Consider the following 20380-nt stretch of genomic DNA (forward strand, 5'->3'; position numbering starts at 1 on the left):
AATAAATTCTTCGCTGAAAGCTGCACTTAAAAGTTAGTTATCAAGCGTCTTACTCACACTTTCAGCGAAGTGTAGGACTGAATCTTAAGTGTCACACTCAGAGCTGAATTACGACATTACTATGTGCCGTAAACGCAATTTTAGGTGACGTCATTTCTGTGTCCATAGAAATGACCAATCACGGAAGGGAATCCCTTGTCTAAGAATAAAGAAATATCTTAGAAATATTTAAGTGGACAATGGGAGTGTATATTTTGACAATAAACTACAAAATAATACAAAACAAACAAACAATATTGGCAATGAATCAAAAATAAATGTTTCCTTTTTGTTGCACCTTTCCTGCTTCCTGCTCCCAGACCGTAATCAAAGAGGCAGGGGAGACACTTCTCCAGGATGTATGCTCGGGGCAACACCCTTCACTTTACCCGACAGTGGGTCTCCACAGCGGACGACTTTAGAGTGAATGATGAGTCCGGCGATTAGTTGCAAATCTTGCTTTATTGATTGCTTGCACACAGCCAATCCAACACAAAACAAACTAGTCCCCGCTCGCACTCACAATACCGCTCCCTCTCTCTCTCGCCCACACACTCACTGACGTCACTCACCTCACATGCTGTAACCTAGCGTATGTGTGTGCCACACACATATGCTACACTCATAACATTTTCTTTCCAATTCATTAATTAGGCAACTAATTTGAAACTGGTGTGGGTGGCTCTATATATACTAGCCCACTGCAGACACATGCAGAAATCAACAAGGAATGGAAAATTATTAAATCTGTGACAAAAATAATACCTGCTCTGTCTAAACGATACCGTTTGATCAGCTGCTCGTCGTCAAACAAAGATGAACGTCCGCGCACGTCTCTCGCCTCAGTGCCATCCCCTGCTGGCAACTCCTAACCACTTAAGACACCTCTGAAGGTCTCTTAAATATCGTGGAGAGTAGGAGTGATTCTTAGACTTAAGAACGTTGATAAAAAGCTTTTATTCTTAAGTTTGAGAGTAGGACTAAATTTCGCAAATTTTCAGGACTTAAGTGTAAAATGGCACTCTAAGAAGCTTGATAAGTACGGCACCAGGTCTATCTGAGAAGCTCAAAATAATTGTCAACCAACACAACATTCCAGTACACTTCAAACCAGGCAACACACCTAGCGACTAACGCGTCTCAAAAAACAGACCAGCTGAATTAAAGTTATTGAAAAAAAAAAGCCTCAAAACATCATAACTTTTAAGGTGCCGCGTATACAGCCATTTTAGGCAGCAACAATCACAAAAAGCCAGCAAAATCCTAGAGCAGTGGTTCTTAACCTGGGTTCGATTGAACCCTAGGGGTTCGGTGAGTCGGCCTCAGGGGTTCGGCGGAGGTCAAGACACACCCGACTCATCGTGTAAATAAAAAACTTCTCCCTATCGGCGTATTATGGATACCCCCAAACAATATTCCCTCTAATTTTCCATCTGATTTACAGGTGTTTAATTTGTTGTGAGTTCATGTACTGTGTTGGTTTTGTTCTTTGAACAAGGTGATGTTTATGCACGGTTCATTTTGTGCACCACTAAAAAAACATACAACTTTGTTTTGAATTTGAAAAAAAACAAACATTTTTATTTTTCCCGAAAGAAGGGTTCGGTGAATGTGCATATGAAACTGGTGGTGTTCGGTACCTCCAACAAGGTTAAGAACCACTGTCCTAGAGGGACTGAGCTAACAGCTTGCAGATGGCCACTTCACCACTAGGTGTCCCCAGAACCTACTTTATGCTTTTTCTGAACAATTGGCAGAAAACATAAACCATTATTAACCCTGGTTAAAATGTCTGTGATCTGACCTGAGTTCACTGAAGTCCTTTCTTAGGACTTCTAGGGCCTTCTGCAGAAAATTCTGCATGGTGTTGCCTTTCTTCATCTGAGAGAAACGCACATAAAGATGGCGTGAACAATTTTGATGAGACATTTTCACAACTTTTCTTTAAATATGAGCCACTCCTGACCTTGACAGTCTTTCGATGGCCGGATCCATCCCAGTAGCTGAAGGTAATCTCGATCTCCTCGTCTGAAAACTCACAGGTTTAGAAGCATTATTAGTATGTGACAAGTTAATCTATGTGTGTGTTTGACACTCACTCTTGATCTTCTCCTGTTTGAGCTCCCACTCCTGCCTGAGCTCCTCTCGCAGTCGATTCTCCTCCTCCTGAACCCAAAGGCACCAAAGTTCATCAACAAAAATTGATAGAGGCACATGTCATATCTGATTTTTTTGTGTTTTTTAAAACCTATTTGCCTGATCTCCAAAATTGGTCATGTGCCATTAATAAAATGCCAATATGTCTGGGGCTGATGCAGAGCTTTTGTCAATCCCTGCTATCCTCTGATTTTCAAGTCTATAAAGAGTTGCTGCCAAAGTCTAACAGCAACTTTGGACAGTCTATGTGTTTTGGTAAAGTTAAAAATTCTCACAGCACCGCAAAAAACATGTCAACAATCAGATGAGGACCGGAGGCCGCACAAGATTAATTGGCCTGAAAGTGTGCCTTATTCTGGAAGTATTTGCTTTATTTCAAAAAACAATTGCTCTAAATAATACATGTATAGCACCAAAAGTTGGTGGTTGCTTTGTGCAATCTGTTTTTATTTTGAAGTATCTCTATGCTACACTTGAATAATGTATTTCTCTAAAGCAGTGCTTCTCAATTATGTTCTGTTAAAAGTAAAATCAAATTAAATAAACTCAACAAATAACACATTCCAATTGATCAGCAACATTAACTCAGAAACCCAATATATAAAACACTTAAAAATACAAAACAAAAATGAATAAAACAATTTGTGCTGATTTGTTTTATCAAAATGAGGCATCGCGCACCGTCACAATCATGGACTACAAATCGCAGCTTGTCGTGCCTGTGAGATTCAAATAATATTTGCAAAAAAGAAAAAAATTCCAAAAACTTGAATTGTTTTCCTCTTAAGTCTGATGGTGCTTAAATTTTCCTGAACTGAAATTTATCAGCAACATTGTTTTATAATCACAGTTCTCACAATAAATACATTTGAACATTTTCTTAAAGTCCTATATGGCCTGTTGTAAAATGGTTCTATTATCATGTATATCATCCTGAGAACCAGCACCCTCTGCAGTGGACATTAATATGTTGCATTACAGAGCTAAGTTTTTTTTTCCAAAATGAATAACTTTGGCAAAAGAGCTAGACCAACAACAAATTTCCACTTCATAAGAAACTGGTTCTCAGGGGATTATGCCGAAGAATATATTATGATATACCATATTTTCCGCACCATAAGCCGCCCCGTGTTGTAAGCCGCACCTTCAATGATTGGCATATTTCAAAACTTTGTTTACCTATTAGCCGCCCCGTGTTATTAGCCGCACCTACGCTACGCTAAAGGGAATGTCAAAAAAACTGTAAGATAGGTCAGTCAAACTTTAATAATATATTACAAACCAGCGTTCTAACAACTCTGTTCACTCCCAAAATGTAATGTGCAAATGTGCAATCACAAAATAGTAACACTCAAAATAGTGCAGAGCAATAGCAAAATCAATAACTCAACGTTGCTCATACGTTAGTGTCACACAACACACAAAATAAACATTTAAAGCTCACTTTCTGAAGTTATTACTCATCCACAAATCCCTCGAATTATTCTTCTTTGGTGTGCTTCACTTGTTTTTTGACACCATCTGTGATGTGGACGCGCATGCAGTCATAGATCAACAGGGACGGAGCTGCGTGAAAAAAGTCACCCGGTCTCTTCGCTCATTTTTTCTGCATCCATCAATCCCTTCGAGTTAGCTTTTATGATGACGCCGGCTGGAAAGTTCTCTTTTGGCAAGGTCTTCCTTTTGAATATCACCGTGGGTGGACGTTTCTGGCCGTTAGCATGGCAAGCTAGAACCACAGTGAAGGACGACTTCTCATTCCCTGTGGTGCGAATATTCACCGTACGTGCTCCCGTTGTATCCTCAGTGCGGTTCACATGAATATCAAAAGTCAGTGGAACCTTGTACGCGTGTCTCTTAGTAGGAGACATTTTGTGGTCTTTACAGAAACACACAAATGAAATGAAACGTAATATCCGCGCGCTTCTTCTTCTACGGGGGCGGGTGCTCACCTTGGCGGTTGCTTACAGTAGAAGAAGAAGCGCTTCCTCTTCTATGGGGGCGGTTGCTTACCGTAGAAGAAGAAGCGCTTCCTCTTTTACGGGGAAAAAAGATGGCGGCTGTTTACCGTAGTTGCGAGACCTAAACTTTATGAAAATAAATATCAATATTAATCCATATGTAAGGCGCACCGGGTTATTAGCCGCACTGTCAGCTTTTGAGAAAAAGTGTGGTTTTTAGGTGCGGCTTATGGTGCGGAAAATACGGTACATCATTGTCGCAAGAGGTTGCAATGTATATCCCAATATACATCACAATATACCCCCACCAAGGACTGTTTTCACTGCTGGACTCTAGAAAGAGGTTCCGCAGCCTCTGTAGCAGAACCTTCAGGTTCTGTAACAGCTTCTTCCCTCAGGCCGTAAGACTCTTGAACGCATCAAAATAATCCCACAGTGCTATAGGGCCTGTAACTATTGTACTTATAAATGCACCAGCTGTGTAATTGTAACGGTTTAAGCTGTTGATTGCAACGTGCTTCTTAATTGTAGTTTTGATTACCGAATTTGTAGGTGTTGAAATCGCCATGTAAAATCAGTAATGCTAATCACTAGCATGTATGCGGTATATCCAATGGAAATTAACATTGAGCTGGTGCATTTTGAAAAGCCTTACTTTTGAGAGCTTTCTATCAGGCCATGCTTGCGTCGTTGGCATTAAAAATTGCAACATTACCTAAAGACCGCCGTGACTGTTTTGGCCATCAAGTGCTTGTGCCGGTGCTGATTTGGTAACCGAACGTGACGTCCCCAAAATATGTAACTTTTTGATTTGGTAAATTTTTGTAAAAGTAACACATTCGGTACCCACCCCTGGTAATAATCTAAACAAAGTAGATACAGATGCTCCAGAATATATATTGGTTTACATAAAGTCAATGGTACACACCTCTCTGTCTCGATCAGGAAGAAAACTTGTGTCTACATCTGGATTCTTTCCAAGCTTCTTCTTCTTTACAGGAACATCTGTGAGCAAAGATATGATCCAATGACTTTGTACACATACAACTTGTAATTACTGCATATAGAGTACTCACAATCCTCTTCTTCCTCCTCTTCTTCCTCCTCCTCCTCTTCTTCTTCTTCTTCTTCTTCACCGTCAATTTCTGGATTAAATGACAAACTGGCAATTTTCCTCTTCTGTTCCTCTTTCCTCTTCTTCTCCTTCTGCTTCTCAAGCTTGCTGCAAGGAATGTGTGATGATTACTTTGACAAACTCACTGGCCATAGAACTAAGTACACGTGCATAAGCCAATAATGGAGTGTCCAAATACACCCCCCCACATCCTCACCAAGGGCCACATACTGATTAACCGAAGGCTGTGGGGGCCTATTGTGATATTTTTCACTTTCTAAAAATGCTTTAAAAAAACAGACATTACATACATTTAGGTTATTTGTGTCAAGATTTAGCTTTTTGTCATCATATTACACCTTTTAATGTTTATTTTTCCATTTTCCATTTTTTTCCCCCAAAAGTTTTTTTATTTTAAACGTTTTACAATGAACAGCGGGCCAAAAAATAAATAGTCACAAGCTGCAAATTGCCAGGGGGGCACATTTTGGAATCCCTGATATAATGGGATCCCACGCAGGTCTCTAATATCCCCTAAATCTCCTAAATAAAATCCTACAAATGAAGATTTAAACTACGATATGCCACAAGATTTAAAATTTCCTCTCCTCAAGGGCAGAAAGTCAGGGTGGGCAGGCTCCTATCTGGACCTCTAACCCTGAATATTGGGGCCCCCCAGAGCTGTGTTCTGCCTCCATGGCTTTTCTCTCTGTATACAAATAACCTCACCTGCACCCACAACTTAGTCTCCATGATCAAGTATGCAGATGATGCTACCATAATTGGACTAATAACAGACAACAATACCGTCACCAAATAGCTCAAACAGTAAACTGGTGCCAAGACAACAAACTAACTCAATACAGCTAAAACTCAGGAACTCATTGCCCACTTCACCCGTAACGGTAACCGCAAATTAAAATCCCCCCTCTGAACCCATCTCTATCAACAGACTCTTTCAATTTCCTGGGCACTCACACATCCAACTCACTTAAATGGAAACTCCGCTCAGATCACATTTACAAAAAAGCAAATCAAGGGCTATTTTTCATTCGCTAGCTTAGAAAATTAAAAGTCAGACCCAACCTCCTCTGACAGTTCTTCACTTCAATCATCCAAATCATACTCACATTCTCAGTAACTGTTTGGTTTGGTAATTTGGACTCACATTCACACAAAAAACTTCAGCGCATCGTTGATAAATCCATCTGCAACCCCTCCCTTCCATAGACACACTGAACCAACACAGCATTACTCAAAGAGCCCATAAGATCATCTCTGACACCTCACATCCACTACACCTGCTGTTTACCCTCATGCCCTCAGGGAGGCGCTACAGATCACTGCCAGCCACGTCCACAAGATTCACCAACAGTTTCATCCCCTCTGCCATAAAGACACTCAATAGAACTTCAGAATAATTATGCAACATATTAACTGGAATGCCTTTTTGTTGTGTGTTGTACGTTTGTTTGTTTGTAACTACAGAGTAGACGTGAGCTATAAAAAGCTGTACCGAATGTGAATTCCACCAATTCTTTGTGTGGCCATTTATAAAGATTCAGATTCAGAGAGGTAGTAATGTATTTCCCCCACTATATGCCGTATCTCAATAATCTCTCTGGACATCAAATAAACACACACCTCACATTGAATAGTGCCTTCTTCTTCCCCCTACCAGATGCAAACCAACCTCTTTGTAATAAACTCCTTACCGTGAATAAAAACCTGGTTCTCTCTAAAGTAATAATTGGACATTCTTCCAGCATATCAACAAAAAAGATAATAACCCTCAAACTTTATACATTTTTAAAAAGTATAACATTCCGTAATTGTATACGAGTCATACCAAAGACTATAAAAATGGGAGCCATTACCTCCCTGCTTGGCACTCAGCATCAAGGGTTGGAATTGGGGGTTAAATCACCAAAAATTATTCCCGGGTGCGGCACCGCTGCTGCCCACTGCTCCCCTCACCTCCCAGGGGGTGATCAAGGGAATGGGTCAAATGCAGAGGACAAATTTCCCCACACCTAGTGTGTGTGTGACAATCATCGGTACTTTAACTTAACATTAACAATAATCATGTTGTTATTGATACAGTTGATTAAATAAAAACAACTAAACACCTTGAATAATGTTTTGGGTTTACAAATGTAAATATGCCAGTGATTTAATAAATGCTGTACAAAGGATCAATTCAAAAAATTTTCGTGAAAATGTATGCAATACATACAATATCATGAACATTATTTATCAGAAATGCATTTGTACAAGGGGTGTCTAAAATGTTTTATTTTCAGATAATTCTCGATTCTTATTTGTAACGATTTTTAATCAATTAAAAAAATGTCCAACCACACATATTTTTGATGTAGATGCCCATATCTGCTATACAGATTTACTTTAGAAAATGTTATACTTCTCGTGTTGCCATATTTGTATTTCACTTTATTAAATGTTTGGGAAGCACTTTATTCAACAAAAACAGTTTTCCTTTTAGTAATTTAGAATTTATCAGAGGAATCATAGGACTGACATCCAATGTTATTAAAAAAAATCAAGAATCGTTTCTGTATTGAATTGCGTGGTGCTCAAAGATTCACTGCCCTAATTTGTACCCATTGAAGAATCATCTTTAATAAACGACTGAGTGTATAAATGGCCGCGGACTCATTTAATAATAGTGACACATTTTGTACTTTGCAGCGGTATTGCTTGTATTCAGACACGTGACTTCTTCCCGAAAGTGAAAAACAGCGGTGGTCAACAAAGCCAAGATGGCTGTTGTGCAGCAAGCAGCGTGCAAACTATCTGAGTATGCAAAGGGCCTAGATCTTCCTACAAAAAGCAGATATGACCAAAAAAATCAAACTATGCAATGGAATCTATCTATTAATCAAAAAATATTTGAGGAGTGATATCAAGGATTATCCGTCGGTCGCATTCCCAGACATGTCGAACTATCGTGTGCTCCCGACTAGGAATGTCACGATCCAGGTTTTTGCACTTCTGATACGATACCGATGGTGTTTTTGCACTTCCGATCCAATACCGATACTGGCCGAGCATGTATTAAAGTTTAAAGTTATTTAGCCTACTTAGTTGTCAGATTCATGTTGAAAAGGGTTTTAGTACTCTTGATAACAACTAGCCAGCTGAATTAGGTGAGTTTGAATAATACACAATGGAGATGTTGACGTGCAGAGTTTCAAACACTCTTCATTTTCTAGCAGGGAACTTTTCAAATGATGCTACATAGTAGCAGTAATGCTACTTTTTATAGCAACGCTTTTCCCCCACACTTGACAAATTACGGTTGTCTGTTCGACATATTCCCACTTGAAGCCAAACCACCGCCAGGCGATGTACCCCCTGCTGTTTTTCTTGGGAATTAATTAATTATTCCTTCATTATTACCGCTCACACGGCTACGCTAGCATCACAGCTAACGTTAGCCGTGCTGCTACCTCTCTGCTGTGAGAGTGCGTATACGTATGTGACGTATGACGTGACAGTATGTGACGTGTGTAAGAAGGTGCGCTTGCTGTGTGTGAGAAGCAGACACAAGAAGGAGTGGGAAGAGCCTGTCGTGTAATGCCAGCACCTAAAAGCAACTGCGTGACAACGTATACTTGAATATCACGATATAGTCATTTTCTATATTGCACAGATACAGCTGACATTTTTACCGGTAACTTTTAATTCACATGGCCGTCTTAACGGTTAGGACACAGACCTGTGGATGTGTTGAAAGTGTGCTGGAAAATGCGGAACGGATATTAGGGAGCAGCAGAAAAGTGGAATGTATTATTTAAATCGGTGCGTTAGAAAACAAGGACCGGAATTATTTTAAAAACTGGATCTGGATCGACATTTTCCCATGCCTTGCCGATACGCATTTTTTGGCAAATATCGGCGGCCGATCTAAATATCGGATCGGGACATCCCTACTCCCGACATCATTCTGCACGACAAAACAGATGAACATTTGGAAAAGCATGGAAGTCCACAACTTCTTTGTGTGTGGCTGGGTCAAGGAAATTGGTGTAAAGACTATCCTGGATAAATAGGCATAGTTTTTGATTGGGTAAAATTGCATTTCATGATTTAACTTCACATCTACAGCCATGTTTGAGGATGCGTGTTATCTCCTGTCTTTATCAAAATATAACTTTAGACTTCAATGTTGTGTATATGCTAAAAGCTTTATTTATGATTGCTGCCATTGGTAAAAACGTAATTAACTCTTTTAGGTTTCACTCACATTTGCTTTATTTCATTTAGACTTGCCGAGTTGGTGCTTTACGAAACACCCGTAGCAAAAGTGTGTTTTAAGAAATACAAATGTATTCAGATAGTACCTAAATGGGAAACACTAAACGTTAAAAGTATATCAAACAAACCTTTAACGAAGTGACCACTGAAAATGTGTGCAGTCTTTGCATCTGCTCCCTTGGACTGCAGTGCGTGCTTCTTTTCTCGTCGCCATTTCATAAAATCTTTCAGTCTTCCGCCCTTCTTGATTACCTCTCGAGGAACTCTGAAGAAACGTTTATCCTTTTCGCGATTTGAACGGTTCGTACAGCCGAAAACAACACAAGTATATATTTTCTTTGAGAAAGGCTAATTGGCGCCTAGTACCCATTAGGAACGGACGCTGGCTTGACCGCCGGATGTGACGTCATATGCAACCCAGCAATAGAACAGCAGTTGTATAATACTAAAGAAAGTTTCTAATATTTAGTCCCCCTTGTAAAGCAGATAAGGTAAGGCAAGGTAAGGTTAACAAAATATTAGAAACACTTTGAAATATAATTGCAGGTAGAAGCAAGTACAAAGAAGCGGTTTGCTAAATTCTAAGGTTGTGATTATTTTATAAGGATAGGACATGAATAAGGATATTGTTTGTTTGCTTACAGCTGGAGCTCCTTGGACTGCTCCTTCTTTGCCAGTTGCTTCTCGCGCTCCTTCACAAGAGCCTCCTGCTTGGCCTTCATATCGTTCAGTGTCACCAGACCTAATCAAGGTGTTCAGAGTTAACAAATTGGTGAAGAAACACTCCATACATACCTACTGAAGAATGTACTGTTTACAACATCTGAAATGTAATGTAACTAGTAGCGGCACCAATTTTTGGGAGTGTTTCCACAAGATTTGCTTACCAACAGTGCTGGACTTCAACTCTGCCTCCACAGCATCATAGTGTGCTGAGAACTTCTTATCGATGTTAGACTTGACCATATTGTCCTGCAAGAAAGCAGATATTTAGTACAGTAGGCTCCACATATGGATATTTACTGCATGCAATTATAGTATCCCACAAGAGTATACCCCCCATCTAAGCAATCATTTGATTACAGTATATCTTACATTCCCAAGAGGATTAGAGGCAGTGGTCGGTATCACACCAAGGACACATTTTGGACATGAGGTGGACTTATGTTGCCAGCTATTCAGGCATAATGGCTTTGTCTTACTTTCCAAGGAAAGCGACTATACTGCAATATGAACTGTACACAGCCTGAATACTCTTTAGTGTATTCAATTTCGCTTTAAATAATATTGTTCCTTGAGAATATATAATAAAATGCTGGCTTAAATGGGAGGTGTGTTTAACCTGAATGACATACTTGAATAAATAAAGCATAGTTAGACTTTTGTGGTCAACAGGCACAATAGGAACAATGAGGCTGTTTCTATGCCATAGCTAATTGTGTTCAAACAAAGGAAAACAATTTCTCGATGATATAGTGCAGGGGTCACCAACCTTTTTGAAACCAAGAGCTACTTCTTGGGTACTGATTAATGCGAAGGGCTACCAGTTTGATACACACTTAAATAAATTGCCAGAAATAGCCAATTTGCTCAATTTACCTTTAACTCTATGTTATTATTAATAATTAATGATATTTATCTTTGTGGAAAAACTGATCATCTTAATGATTTCTCACAATATATATATATATATAGAAACAGATAAATATCAATATGCAACACTTTATTTTTATATTTTCTCTAAGTGCACATTTTTCAAATTGAACATTTTCAAATTATCACTTCTAAGGCAGTCTTGTGAAATCACAATATCCCATTTTAACTAGCTAGCCACTAACATTTTTTAACAAATCATGAATTACTTTGCACCATGTTTGTACAAATAATAACTCATGTAAAATACAAAAGTCAACTCTCAAATTTTTAAATAAATCATGTCACACTTTGAACTGGACACCAAATCTGTTATCTGTTTCTTTGTCAGTTAGTGAAGACCAAGTCTTTAAAATATTTTCTTGGATTTTCAAATTCTATTTGAGTTTTGTCTCTCTTAGAATTAAAAATGTCGAGCAAAGCGAGACCAGCTTGCTAGTAAATAAATAAAATGTAAAAAATAGAGGCAGCTCACTGGTAAGTGCTGCTATTTGAGCTATTTTTAGAACAAGCCAGCGGGCTACTCATCTGGTCCTTACGGGCTACCTGGTGCCCACGGGCACAGCGTTGGTGACCCCTGATATAGTGGATAAGCCCATTATAAAAAGGAGTATTTACATAAACATACCAAACCCTAGACAACAACTGTTAAAAGGTAAAAGTAGATCCAAAGGCTTTACTACAGTAGAAGAGGTATCACTCATGTTTATTTTTGTTGGCCAAACTGTTGCACTGAAGTACATGGTTGTTGGAGAAGAACACTACTTGTTTATTAGACTTTATTTTCATTAGCCAAAGTGCTTTGTGTTTTATATTGATGTCAAAAAGTAAACACCATGTTTTTTTTACATTACTAGTGTTTTTTTTTCGTTCCACAAAGTAATAACTTTAATAACCATACATGTGACATAGCATTTTGTTAATGTTTTTTGGCGTATAATTAATATCTATACGACACATTTCTGCTCAAACTCTCCATGGATCTGTCCAGATACAGCATGTACATGTACACACATTAGTACATGTACCGGTAAATGAACATAACAAACAATACCCAACTCTATAAAAATGTAAAAATAAAGATGAAGGCATCATGTAATAAGAAATGTGGCACGCCGATACTATTGATGAACAAAAACAGAAACATTTGTCTTTAAATATATAGATAACATTTATCTAGAGCAGGGGTCACCAACCTTTTTGAAACCAAGAGCTACTTCTTGGGTACTGATTAATGGGAAGGGCTACCAGTTTGATACACACTTAAATAAATTGCTAGAAATAGCCAATTTGCTCAATTTACCTTTAACTCTATGTTATTATTAATAATTAATGATATTTACACTTAATTGAACGGTTTAAAAGAGGAGAAAACACGAAAAAAATGACAATTAAATTTTGAAACATAGTTTATCTTCAATTTCGACTCTTTAAAATTCAAAATTCAACCGAAAAAAAGAAGAGAAAAACAAGCTAATTCGAATCTTTTTGAAAAAATTAAAAAAAGAATTTATGGAACATCATTAGTAATTTTTATTGATTAAGATTAATTTTAGAATTTTGATGACATGTTTTAAACAGGTTAAAATCCAATCTACACTTTGTTAGAATATATAACAAATTGGACCAAGCAATGAGGTGGCGACTTGTCCAGGGTGTACCCCGCCTTCCACCCGATTGTAGCTGAGATAGGCTCCAGCGCCCCCGCGACCCCAAAGGGAATAAGCGGTAGAAAATGGATGGATGGATGGATGGATGGACCAAGCTATATTTCTAACAAAGACAAATCATTATTTCTTCTAGATTTTCCAGAACAAAAATTTTAAAATAAATTCAAAAGACTTTGAAATAAGATTTAAAATTGATTCTACAGATTTTCTAGATTTGCCAGAATATTTTTTTGGAATTTTAATCATAATAAGTTTGAAGAAATATTTAACAAATATTCTTTGTCGAAAAAACAGAAGCTAAAATGAAGAATTAAATTAAAATGTATATATTATTCTTAACAATAAAAAAAATAAATTTACTTGAACATTGATTTAAATTGTCAGGAAAGAAGAGAAAGGAATTTAAAAGGTAAAAAGGTATATGTGTTTAAAAATCCTAAAATCATTTTTAAGGTTGTATTTTTTCTCTAAAATTGTCTTTCTGAAAGTTATAAGAAGCAAAGTAAAAAAAATGTATGAATTTATTTAAACAAGTGAATACCAAGTCTTTAAAATATTTTCTTGGATTTTCAAATTCTATTTGAGTTTTGTCTCTCTTAGAATCAAAAATGTCGGGCAAAGCGAGACCAGCTTGCTAGTAAATAAATACAATTTAAAAAATAGAGGCAGCTCACTGGTAAGTGCTGCTATTTGAGCTATTTTTAGAACAGGCCAGCGGGCTACTCATCTGGTCCTTACGGGCTACCTGGTGCCCGCGGGCACCGCGTTGGTGACCCCTGATCTAGAGCATTTTTATTTGATATTACAAATTATATGATGGCATCGCATTACCACCCCAACACTGTTTTAGCAAACATAATGAATAATCTTTATTTCAATATTGATAAAAAATAATCGTAATTATTATTTTGCAGTCCTATGTGTAAGACTACACCTCGTATATGAACACTATTTTTATCTATAGGGAGAAAAAGTGCAGTTACATCTTATGGTTATCAGGTGCCATCTGGCTAAATTTTCCACATTTATTTTTACTTATTTATAGTATTTTGTTTCTGCCATATTACTTTGTCCGGCATTTTGAGTTATGGTTGCGTGTATTAACAATGTACGTTCAGGGTTAAGAAGGGGTTAAAAACTAAACAAATTGTGCCCGCAGCAGCATTCGTGAGGGAGGGGCAGAGACCGAGAGCGTTATGATAAACGCGCATGCGTCGCCAGGCTCTGCTTTTTATCCATAGATTTATCAGATTTAACTTTTTATTATCTATAGCAGGGGTGTCAAAAGTGTGCATTTTTGTAACATTTTCCTTGTTTTATTTGGCAAGTTGAAAGAACATGGCGCCAGTATGCTGTTTTTTTTCTTCAATAAAATACTGGAAAGGATAGAAATGTAGTTTGTCTCTTTTATCCGATTATTAATCGATTAATCAAAGTAATAATTGACAGATTAATCGATTATCAAATTAATCGTTAGTTGCAGCCCTAGTTCCTACATTATATATCAATATATATCAATACAGTAAGCACACATGATTGTGCGTGCTGCTGGTCCACTAATAGTACTAACTAGAGCTGTGAATCTTTGGGTGTCCCACGATTCGATTCAATATCGATTCTTGGGGTCACGATTCGATTCAAAATCGATTTTTTTTTTCAATTCAACACGATTCTCGATTCAAAAACGATTTTTTCCCGATTCAAAAGGATTCTTTATTCATTCAATACATAGATTTCAGCAGGATCTACCCCAGTCTGCTGACATGCAAGCAGAGTAATAGATTTTTGTAAAAAGCATTTATAATTGTAAAGGACAATGTTTCATCAACTGATTGCAATAATGTAAATTTGTTTAACTATTAAATGAACCAAAAATATGACTTATTTTATCTTTGTGAAAATATTGGACACAGTGTGTTGTCAAGCTTATGAGATGCGATGCAAGTGTAAGCCACTGTGACACTATTGTTCTTTTTTATTTTTTTTTATAAATGTCTAATGATAATGTCAATGAGGGATTTTTAATCACTGCTATGTTGAAATTGTAACTAATATTGATACTGTTGTTGATAATATCCATTTTTGTTTCACTACTTTTGGATTGTTCTGTGTCGTGTTTGTGTCTCCTCTCAATTGCACTGTTTATTGCAGTTCTGAGTGTTGCTGGGTCGGGTTTGGAATTGGATTGCATTGTTATGGTATTGCTGTGTATTGTTTTGTGGGATTGATTAATAAAAAATAAAATAAATTATTGTTATTTATTATTATTATTTATAAATAAAATATATTTTTTTTAAATAAAAAAAATATTTACAAAAAATCGATTTTTAAAAAATGAGATTGGATTCTGAATCGCACAACGTGAGAATCGCGATTCAAATCAATTTTTCCCCAAACCCATAGTACTAACCTTTAACAGTTAATTTTACAAATATTCATTAATAACTAGTTTCTATGTAACTGTTTTTATATTGTTTTACTTTCTTTTTTATTCAAGAAAATGTTTTTAATTTATTTATCTTGTGTTTTTTTTAAAAGGACCTTATCTTCACCATACCTGGTTGTCCAATTTAGGCATAATAATGCGTTAATTCCACGACTGTATATATTGGTATCTGTAATTAAGAGTTGGACAATATCGGAATATAGGATATCGGCAAAAAAGCCATTATCGGACATCCCTAGTGAAAAGTAATCCCCCGATTCCTATTTTCAACAGTCCGCTCATTTGAGCAGGAAAATGCTGAACACCAGCCCGGCATCTTTGTTTTCTACCTGTCAACTGTCAGTTTAGGCTGCTCGCCGGCTCCTCATCACCACTTCAAGATGGCGGCCCAATTTCTTGCGTCACAGCAGCCAGTGCTGCGTCTCCTTATAAGATGTCTATGGTTCTGAGCACACGAGATGGTAAGATCTCGTTGGAAGTCTCGCGATGATATAAATAGGAAAACAATGTAGTTGCAATATAAGCCCACAAAATGTCGACAGACGTGAAGTTTTTACTACATATGAACGACAGCGACGTCTTGTCACATAATGACGTTCATTTCATGAACTATATGTGCTGCTCTTGATTTGACGGACTCAGGTGGCTTGTTGTTAACTACGGAAGGCCTCACATTACAAGGTAAACAGTCCAGACAGCACCTTAATGACGTGTCAAGGTTAGGATATTACAAACCTCTGCAATCTTCTGTTTGAGTTGTTCGAGTTGCTCCCTCTCCTTTTCTCGTTTTTTCATCAGTTGCATGGCTCTGCCCGCCTCGCTGGCAGCTCCTTTGTATTGAGCCATGTTTGATGCTTTTTTTAAAAGTCAAATGACACCAACGCAAAGGTAAATGGGGTGATTAGCCAAAAATGCACGGTTAATGACTGTATACAAAAAAACGAAGGCAGAAAGTTCCAGAAAGTTCCAGTGCCAGCGAGCGAGACTTAACTCAACACAACAAGAAAAATGGCGACCGCGCAATGCTTGCTGGGTAGAAGGGATGTTGCCTTCAGGTGCTTGGTAAAAGCTCGTAATTGGGACGACGCCGCACTTCTCACTTGTAACTCATAAATAAACTCTAAACATGAATTATAAAACAGTTTAAGTGTGGCCCATTAGAGTAAATGTGGAGATTTTGGACTGATTTTCTTTCATTCTCTTAAACTTTATTCCCATAAAAAAGTACTATATTATCTAATAACAGTAAAATGAAAAACGTCATCTTCATACTAATTATTTTTTTGTAAAAATTAGTTTTTTCTTGTCATATTTGTTTTATCGATTATTTTTCTTTCATAATATGATGGTTTTAACCCTGTGGTATTAGAAATTGCTGTTGTAATATCACATCTTTATTGTCCTAAAAGGATACATTATTTAAATTACAAATTAAATCATCAAAAATTATGAAAATACTGTAGTGCAGTATATTAGATAATCTTGTTCGTGGAATTAAAACAATTTATCTTAAAGGGGGACTGCGCTTTTTTAGAATTTTGCCTATAATTCACAATAATCCGCCCATAAAGCCCTCTAAAGAAAAAACCCACCAACAATACTCTATACATCTTGTTACCTGAATATTAACCAAGTATTGGCAATAATGTTATTATAAGCACTAACAATTTATTGCTAGCGATGCCGTGATCACTAGCTTATGCTGCTATATTGAGCCAGTGAGCTGCTGCATCGCCTCTGAGTTGGTGAAAGTCAAGTCTTGATGACAAATCATGCTTCGCACCTGGATAGTAGAAGGTTGTGGCCATTAAACGAGAAGTTAATCAACTTTGACATCCAATTAAGACCAGGCGATGGCGAGAAAGACACAAAAATAGTTTTTGTTTAACCGTTCCTGAGGATTATGATTATTTCGTCATGTAAACGGGAAGATATGAACATCCCATCAGTCGGCATCCCAGTGAGAGCAGACATTGTACAGGAAGTGATTGTTTTATTATGTTCATAGTTTGTATATTATGTATATTGTTATTTATTACTCCGATACTCTTGTCTTGTTCTGTATATTGTACAGTATTTTGTATTTCTACAGGATTGCTTATTATTTTTATTGGATAGTAATCTGTTTATTTCAATTGTTAGATTTTTTTCTTTATCTCTTGTGTAATATATTTTTACCCCATATTTGTTCCCACTACCGCACCTTAAATTGGAGTCCTTAATCTCGTTATATGCAAATATAATGACAATAAAGTCCATTCTATTCTATTCTATATCTTGTTCAGCACTTAATAGTGCTACCCCAGCAGGCACAATACATTAAAACAATGTTGAGAACTTGTTGAATTAGGTCCTGACGTTGAGAAACTCAAACATAACGTTGAAACAACATGCTTTTTGACGACGTTTAATCAATGTTGGGTTCTGACGTTGATTTGACCATTGAAATGTGGTCATTTCCCAACCAATATTCTACAACACAAATACAATGTTGAAACAACATGCTTTTTGACGACATTTAGTCAATGTCGGGTTGTGGCGTTGATTTGACCATTGTAATTTGGTCATTTCCCAACCGACAACGTGGATCCAACGTTGGACATGAATGAATACGCCGCCGTATGCTTAAATTGAGCAAAATAGGTAAATATTACATGTTATTCTGAATGTGCCTGTTACTACATTACATACACTGCAAAAACTAAAATCCAAGTAAGATTACATATCTCAAATAAGGGTGATATTTGCTTATTTTCTGTCTGATAAGATCATTCTTCTCACTAAGCAGATTTTATGTTAGAGTGTTTTACTTGTTTTAGGGGTTTTGGTCCTAAATGATCTCAGTAAGATATCCTCTTTCTTTCTTTTAGTTTATTTCGAACATGAACACATTTACATCATAATACATCACACAATTTCATATCATTTCATTTACAGCAAAGCTTATTTAATCCTACCCCTTTCCCACTTCAAAGCATTTACAATTATATAAAATCATTTACTGACCTTTTTATATAATAAAATAACATCTATGAATTAGTATATACAACAGTTTGTAATATGTAATTTATTAATTCAGTCATTATTAACATACTGAGATGAAGAATATTTTCAATGAGGTTGGAAGTTTTTCTCATAATTATTCTTCTTTGTACTTTGTAAGCACTATTAATTTAAACAACCTCTTAAACTGGATCATGTCAGTACAATTTTTAACTTCTTTACTTAATCCATTCCATAATTTAATTCCACATACTGTTATGCTAAAAGTTTTAAGTGTTGTACGTGCATATAAATGTTTTAAATTATTTTTTCCTCTGAGGTTATATTTCTCCTCTTTAGTTGAGAAGAAATGTTGTACATTCTTTGGTAGCAGCTTGTTGCTGAGATTTGATGAGCTATATTGAGTAAAACATGCTTGAAACTAGAATATCAACTGTTGCAAAGCTGTGTCATCAACACTCACAAGTATAAAACTGCTTTTTCAAAGTAATAAATAATCATGACTTTGACACAATTGTGTCACATAATTAAAACGGATGACGGCCAAATGGACTTTGCTGTTTTATTTTCAATGAAACAATAGAACATACGTACTCATATAGTAGTACAGTTGGCACAGTACAGTAAACATTTAACATTTGACATTTCTAAAAATTTTGAACAGAAATAGTTCATGCACATTCAGATAAATTCTTCAAAATTACAATTAAAAATGTATGTATATATGCGCACTAATTGACTGAAAGAGCACGCACTTGGCGCGATGATGTCATGTTATCCATGGAAAAATGCATTTTTAGACCATATGATTTGCCTGAGCGGCTAGGAGACCCCGAGAGCAACAAGCGGTTGCCTTGTTGCCGTTCCATTAAGAACAATAAATTAGTTTTTAGTATAAGTTTGCTGGTTTCAAGAAATGTAATAATTTTGCTTAGTTCAAAAAAACACCACTAATTTTTGTATTTTTCTTTTCTTGTTTTTGAACACTGACTTTTTGCAGTGTATATACTTACAGCATGGTTGTTTTTTTTTGATTGATTGAAACTTTTATTAGTAGATTGCACAGGTAACACCCGAATAAGTTTTTCAACTTGTTTAAGTCGGGGTCCACGTTAATCAATTCATGGTAAATTTATAAATGGTGTATATTTAGGATGTTGTTTTTGAGCACTTTATAGGCGGAATAGAGCAACTCATTGTTAGCTGACTTTTGATAGTGTTTTTTTTTTTTCCGATTTAGAATGCATCAAAAAAGAAAAATATGTGTTATTGTCTTACATAGGGATTGTGACTAATAGACACATTTTAAAAAATGAGTGCCATTCCCTTTTATTATTAGATCCTTATTCCTGTAAAACTATGATGGTATGTTTTAACTTTATAAAATAATAATGTGTATTCACATATTGAGACATTTTTGTTTCGATATTACAACTTCACCCTGTGAAAGGATCAAGTTATTCTCGTAATATAAGATGGCTAATGCAACAACAGGATACATTTTTTCCCTTAAATCGACTTGATGGGCATGTTAGAATATTCTTCAACACATTACATGAAAAAGTAGGCAACACAACTTTAAAATTCATCACTCCATCTTTTATTGTCATCATACTTTCATTTTTTTTAACCACTTATATACTTTGACGCTTAAAACCGATAAGACATTTTCAATGACGTACAAACCAACTGTGGAAAATAAAAGTATTCTACGTTGATGTTTCCACTAAAACTCGAACAGAATGGGGCACGTAACGCATGTAAAACCATCTCGGACTCTTTAATGTGTGCAGATAAGAGTGAGTTTCCATAACTTTGCTGGGAGATTCACAGTTTAAACCAGAGGAGGCCACGTGACTTCTCCGCTCGACGTAAGGGCATTCGAGGCTCTTGCACAGCTTGAAGGAGGCCAAGCAAAAAGCAACTCTTGACTTATGAAATCTTTCAAAGGCAAACCTGAGTCAGCCCATTTGTGACGCTGCAAAGCCCTGAGTTTTGCCTTGTAGGCCATGTGTCACATATGAAAGGGAATGTCGTCATCATCATGAGTTTGTCTTAT

At 36.6% G+C, this 20380-nt stretch overlaps 1 protein-coding gene across 1 annotated transcript in view; it reads right to left on the bottom strand.

Moving 5' to 3' along the window:
• The window catches only part of fam50a (family with sequence similarity 50 member A), a 28141-nt gene extending 11762 nt beyond the window's left edge, over positions 1 to 16379 (bottom strand). Inside the window, exons 1-8 of the mRNA XM_062054665.1 lie at positions 16054 to 16379; positions 10437 to 10521; positions 10192 to 10291; positions 5234 to 5379; positions 5086 to 5162; positions 2139 to 2205; positions 2006 to 2067; positions 1844 to 1920 (exon numbers count right to left, since the gene is read on the bottom strand). Of these exons, the coding sequence (XP_061910649.1) occupies positions 1844 to 1920; positions 2006 to 2067; positions 2139 to 2205; positions 5086 to 5162; positions 5234 to 5379; positions 10192 to 10291; positions 10437 to 10521; positions 16054 to 16164 (725 nt within the window). The 5' untranslated portion in view covers positions 16165 to 16379. The remainder of the gene's footprint in view (positions 1 to 1843; positions 1921 to 2005; positions 2068 to 2138; positions 2206 to 5085; positions 5163 to 5233; positions 5380 to 10191; positions 10292 to 10436; positions 10522 to 16053) is intronic.
• Between the last annotated feature and the right edge of the window lie 4001 nt (positions 16380 to 20380).

This window comes from Entelurus aequoreus, linkage group LG07, assembly GCF_033978785.1.
Source record: "Entelurus aequoreus isolate RoL-2023_Sb linkage group LG07, RoL_Eaeq_v1.1, whole genome shotgun sequence".
Lineage (NCBI taxonomy): Eukaryota > Metazoa > Chordata > Actinopteri > Syngnathiformes > Syngnathidae > Entelurus > Entelurus aequoreus.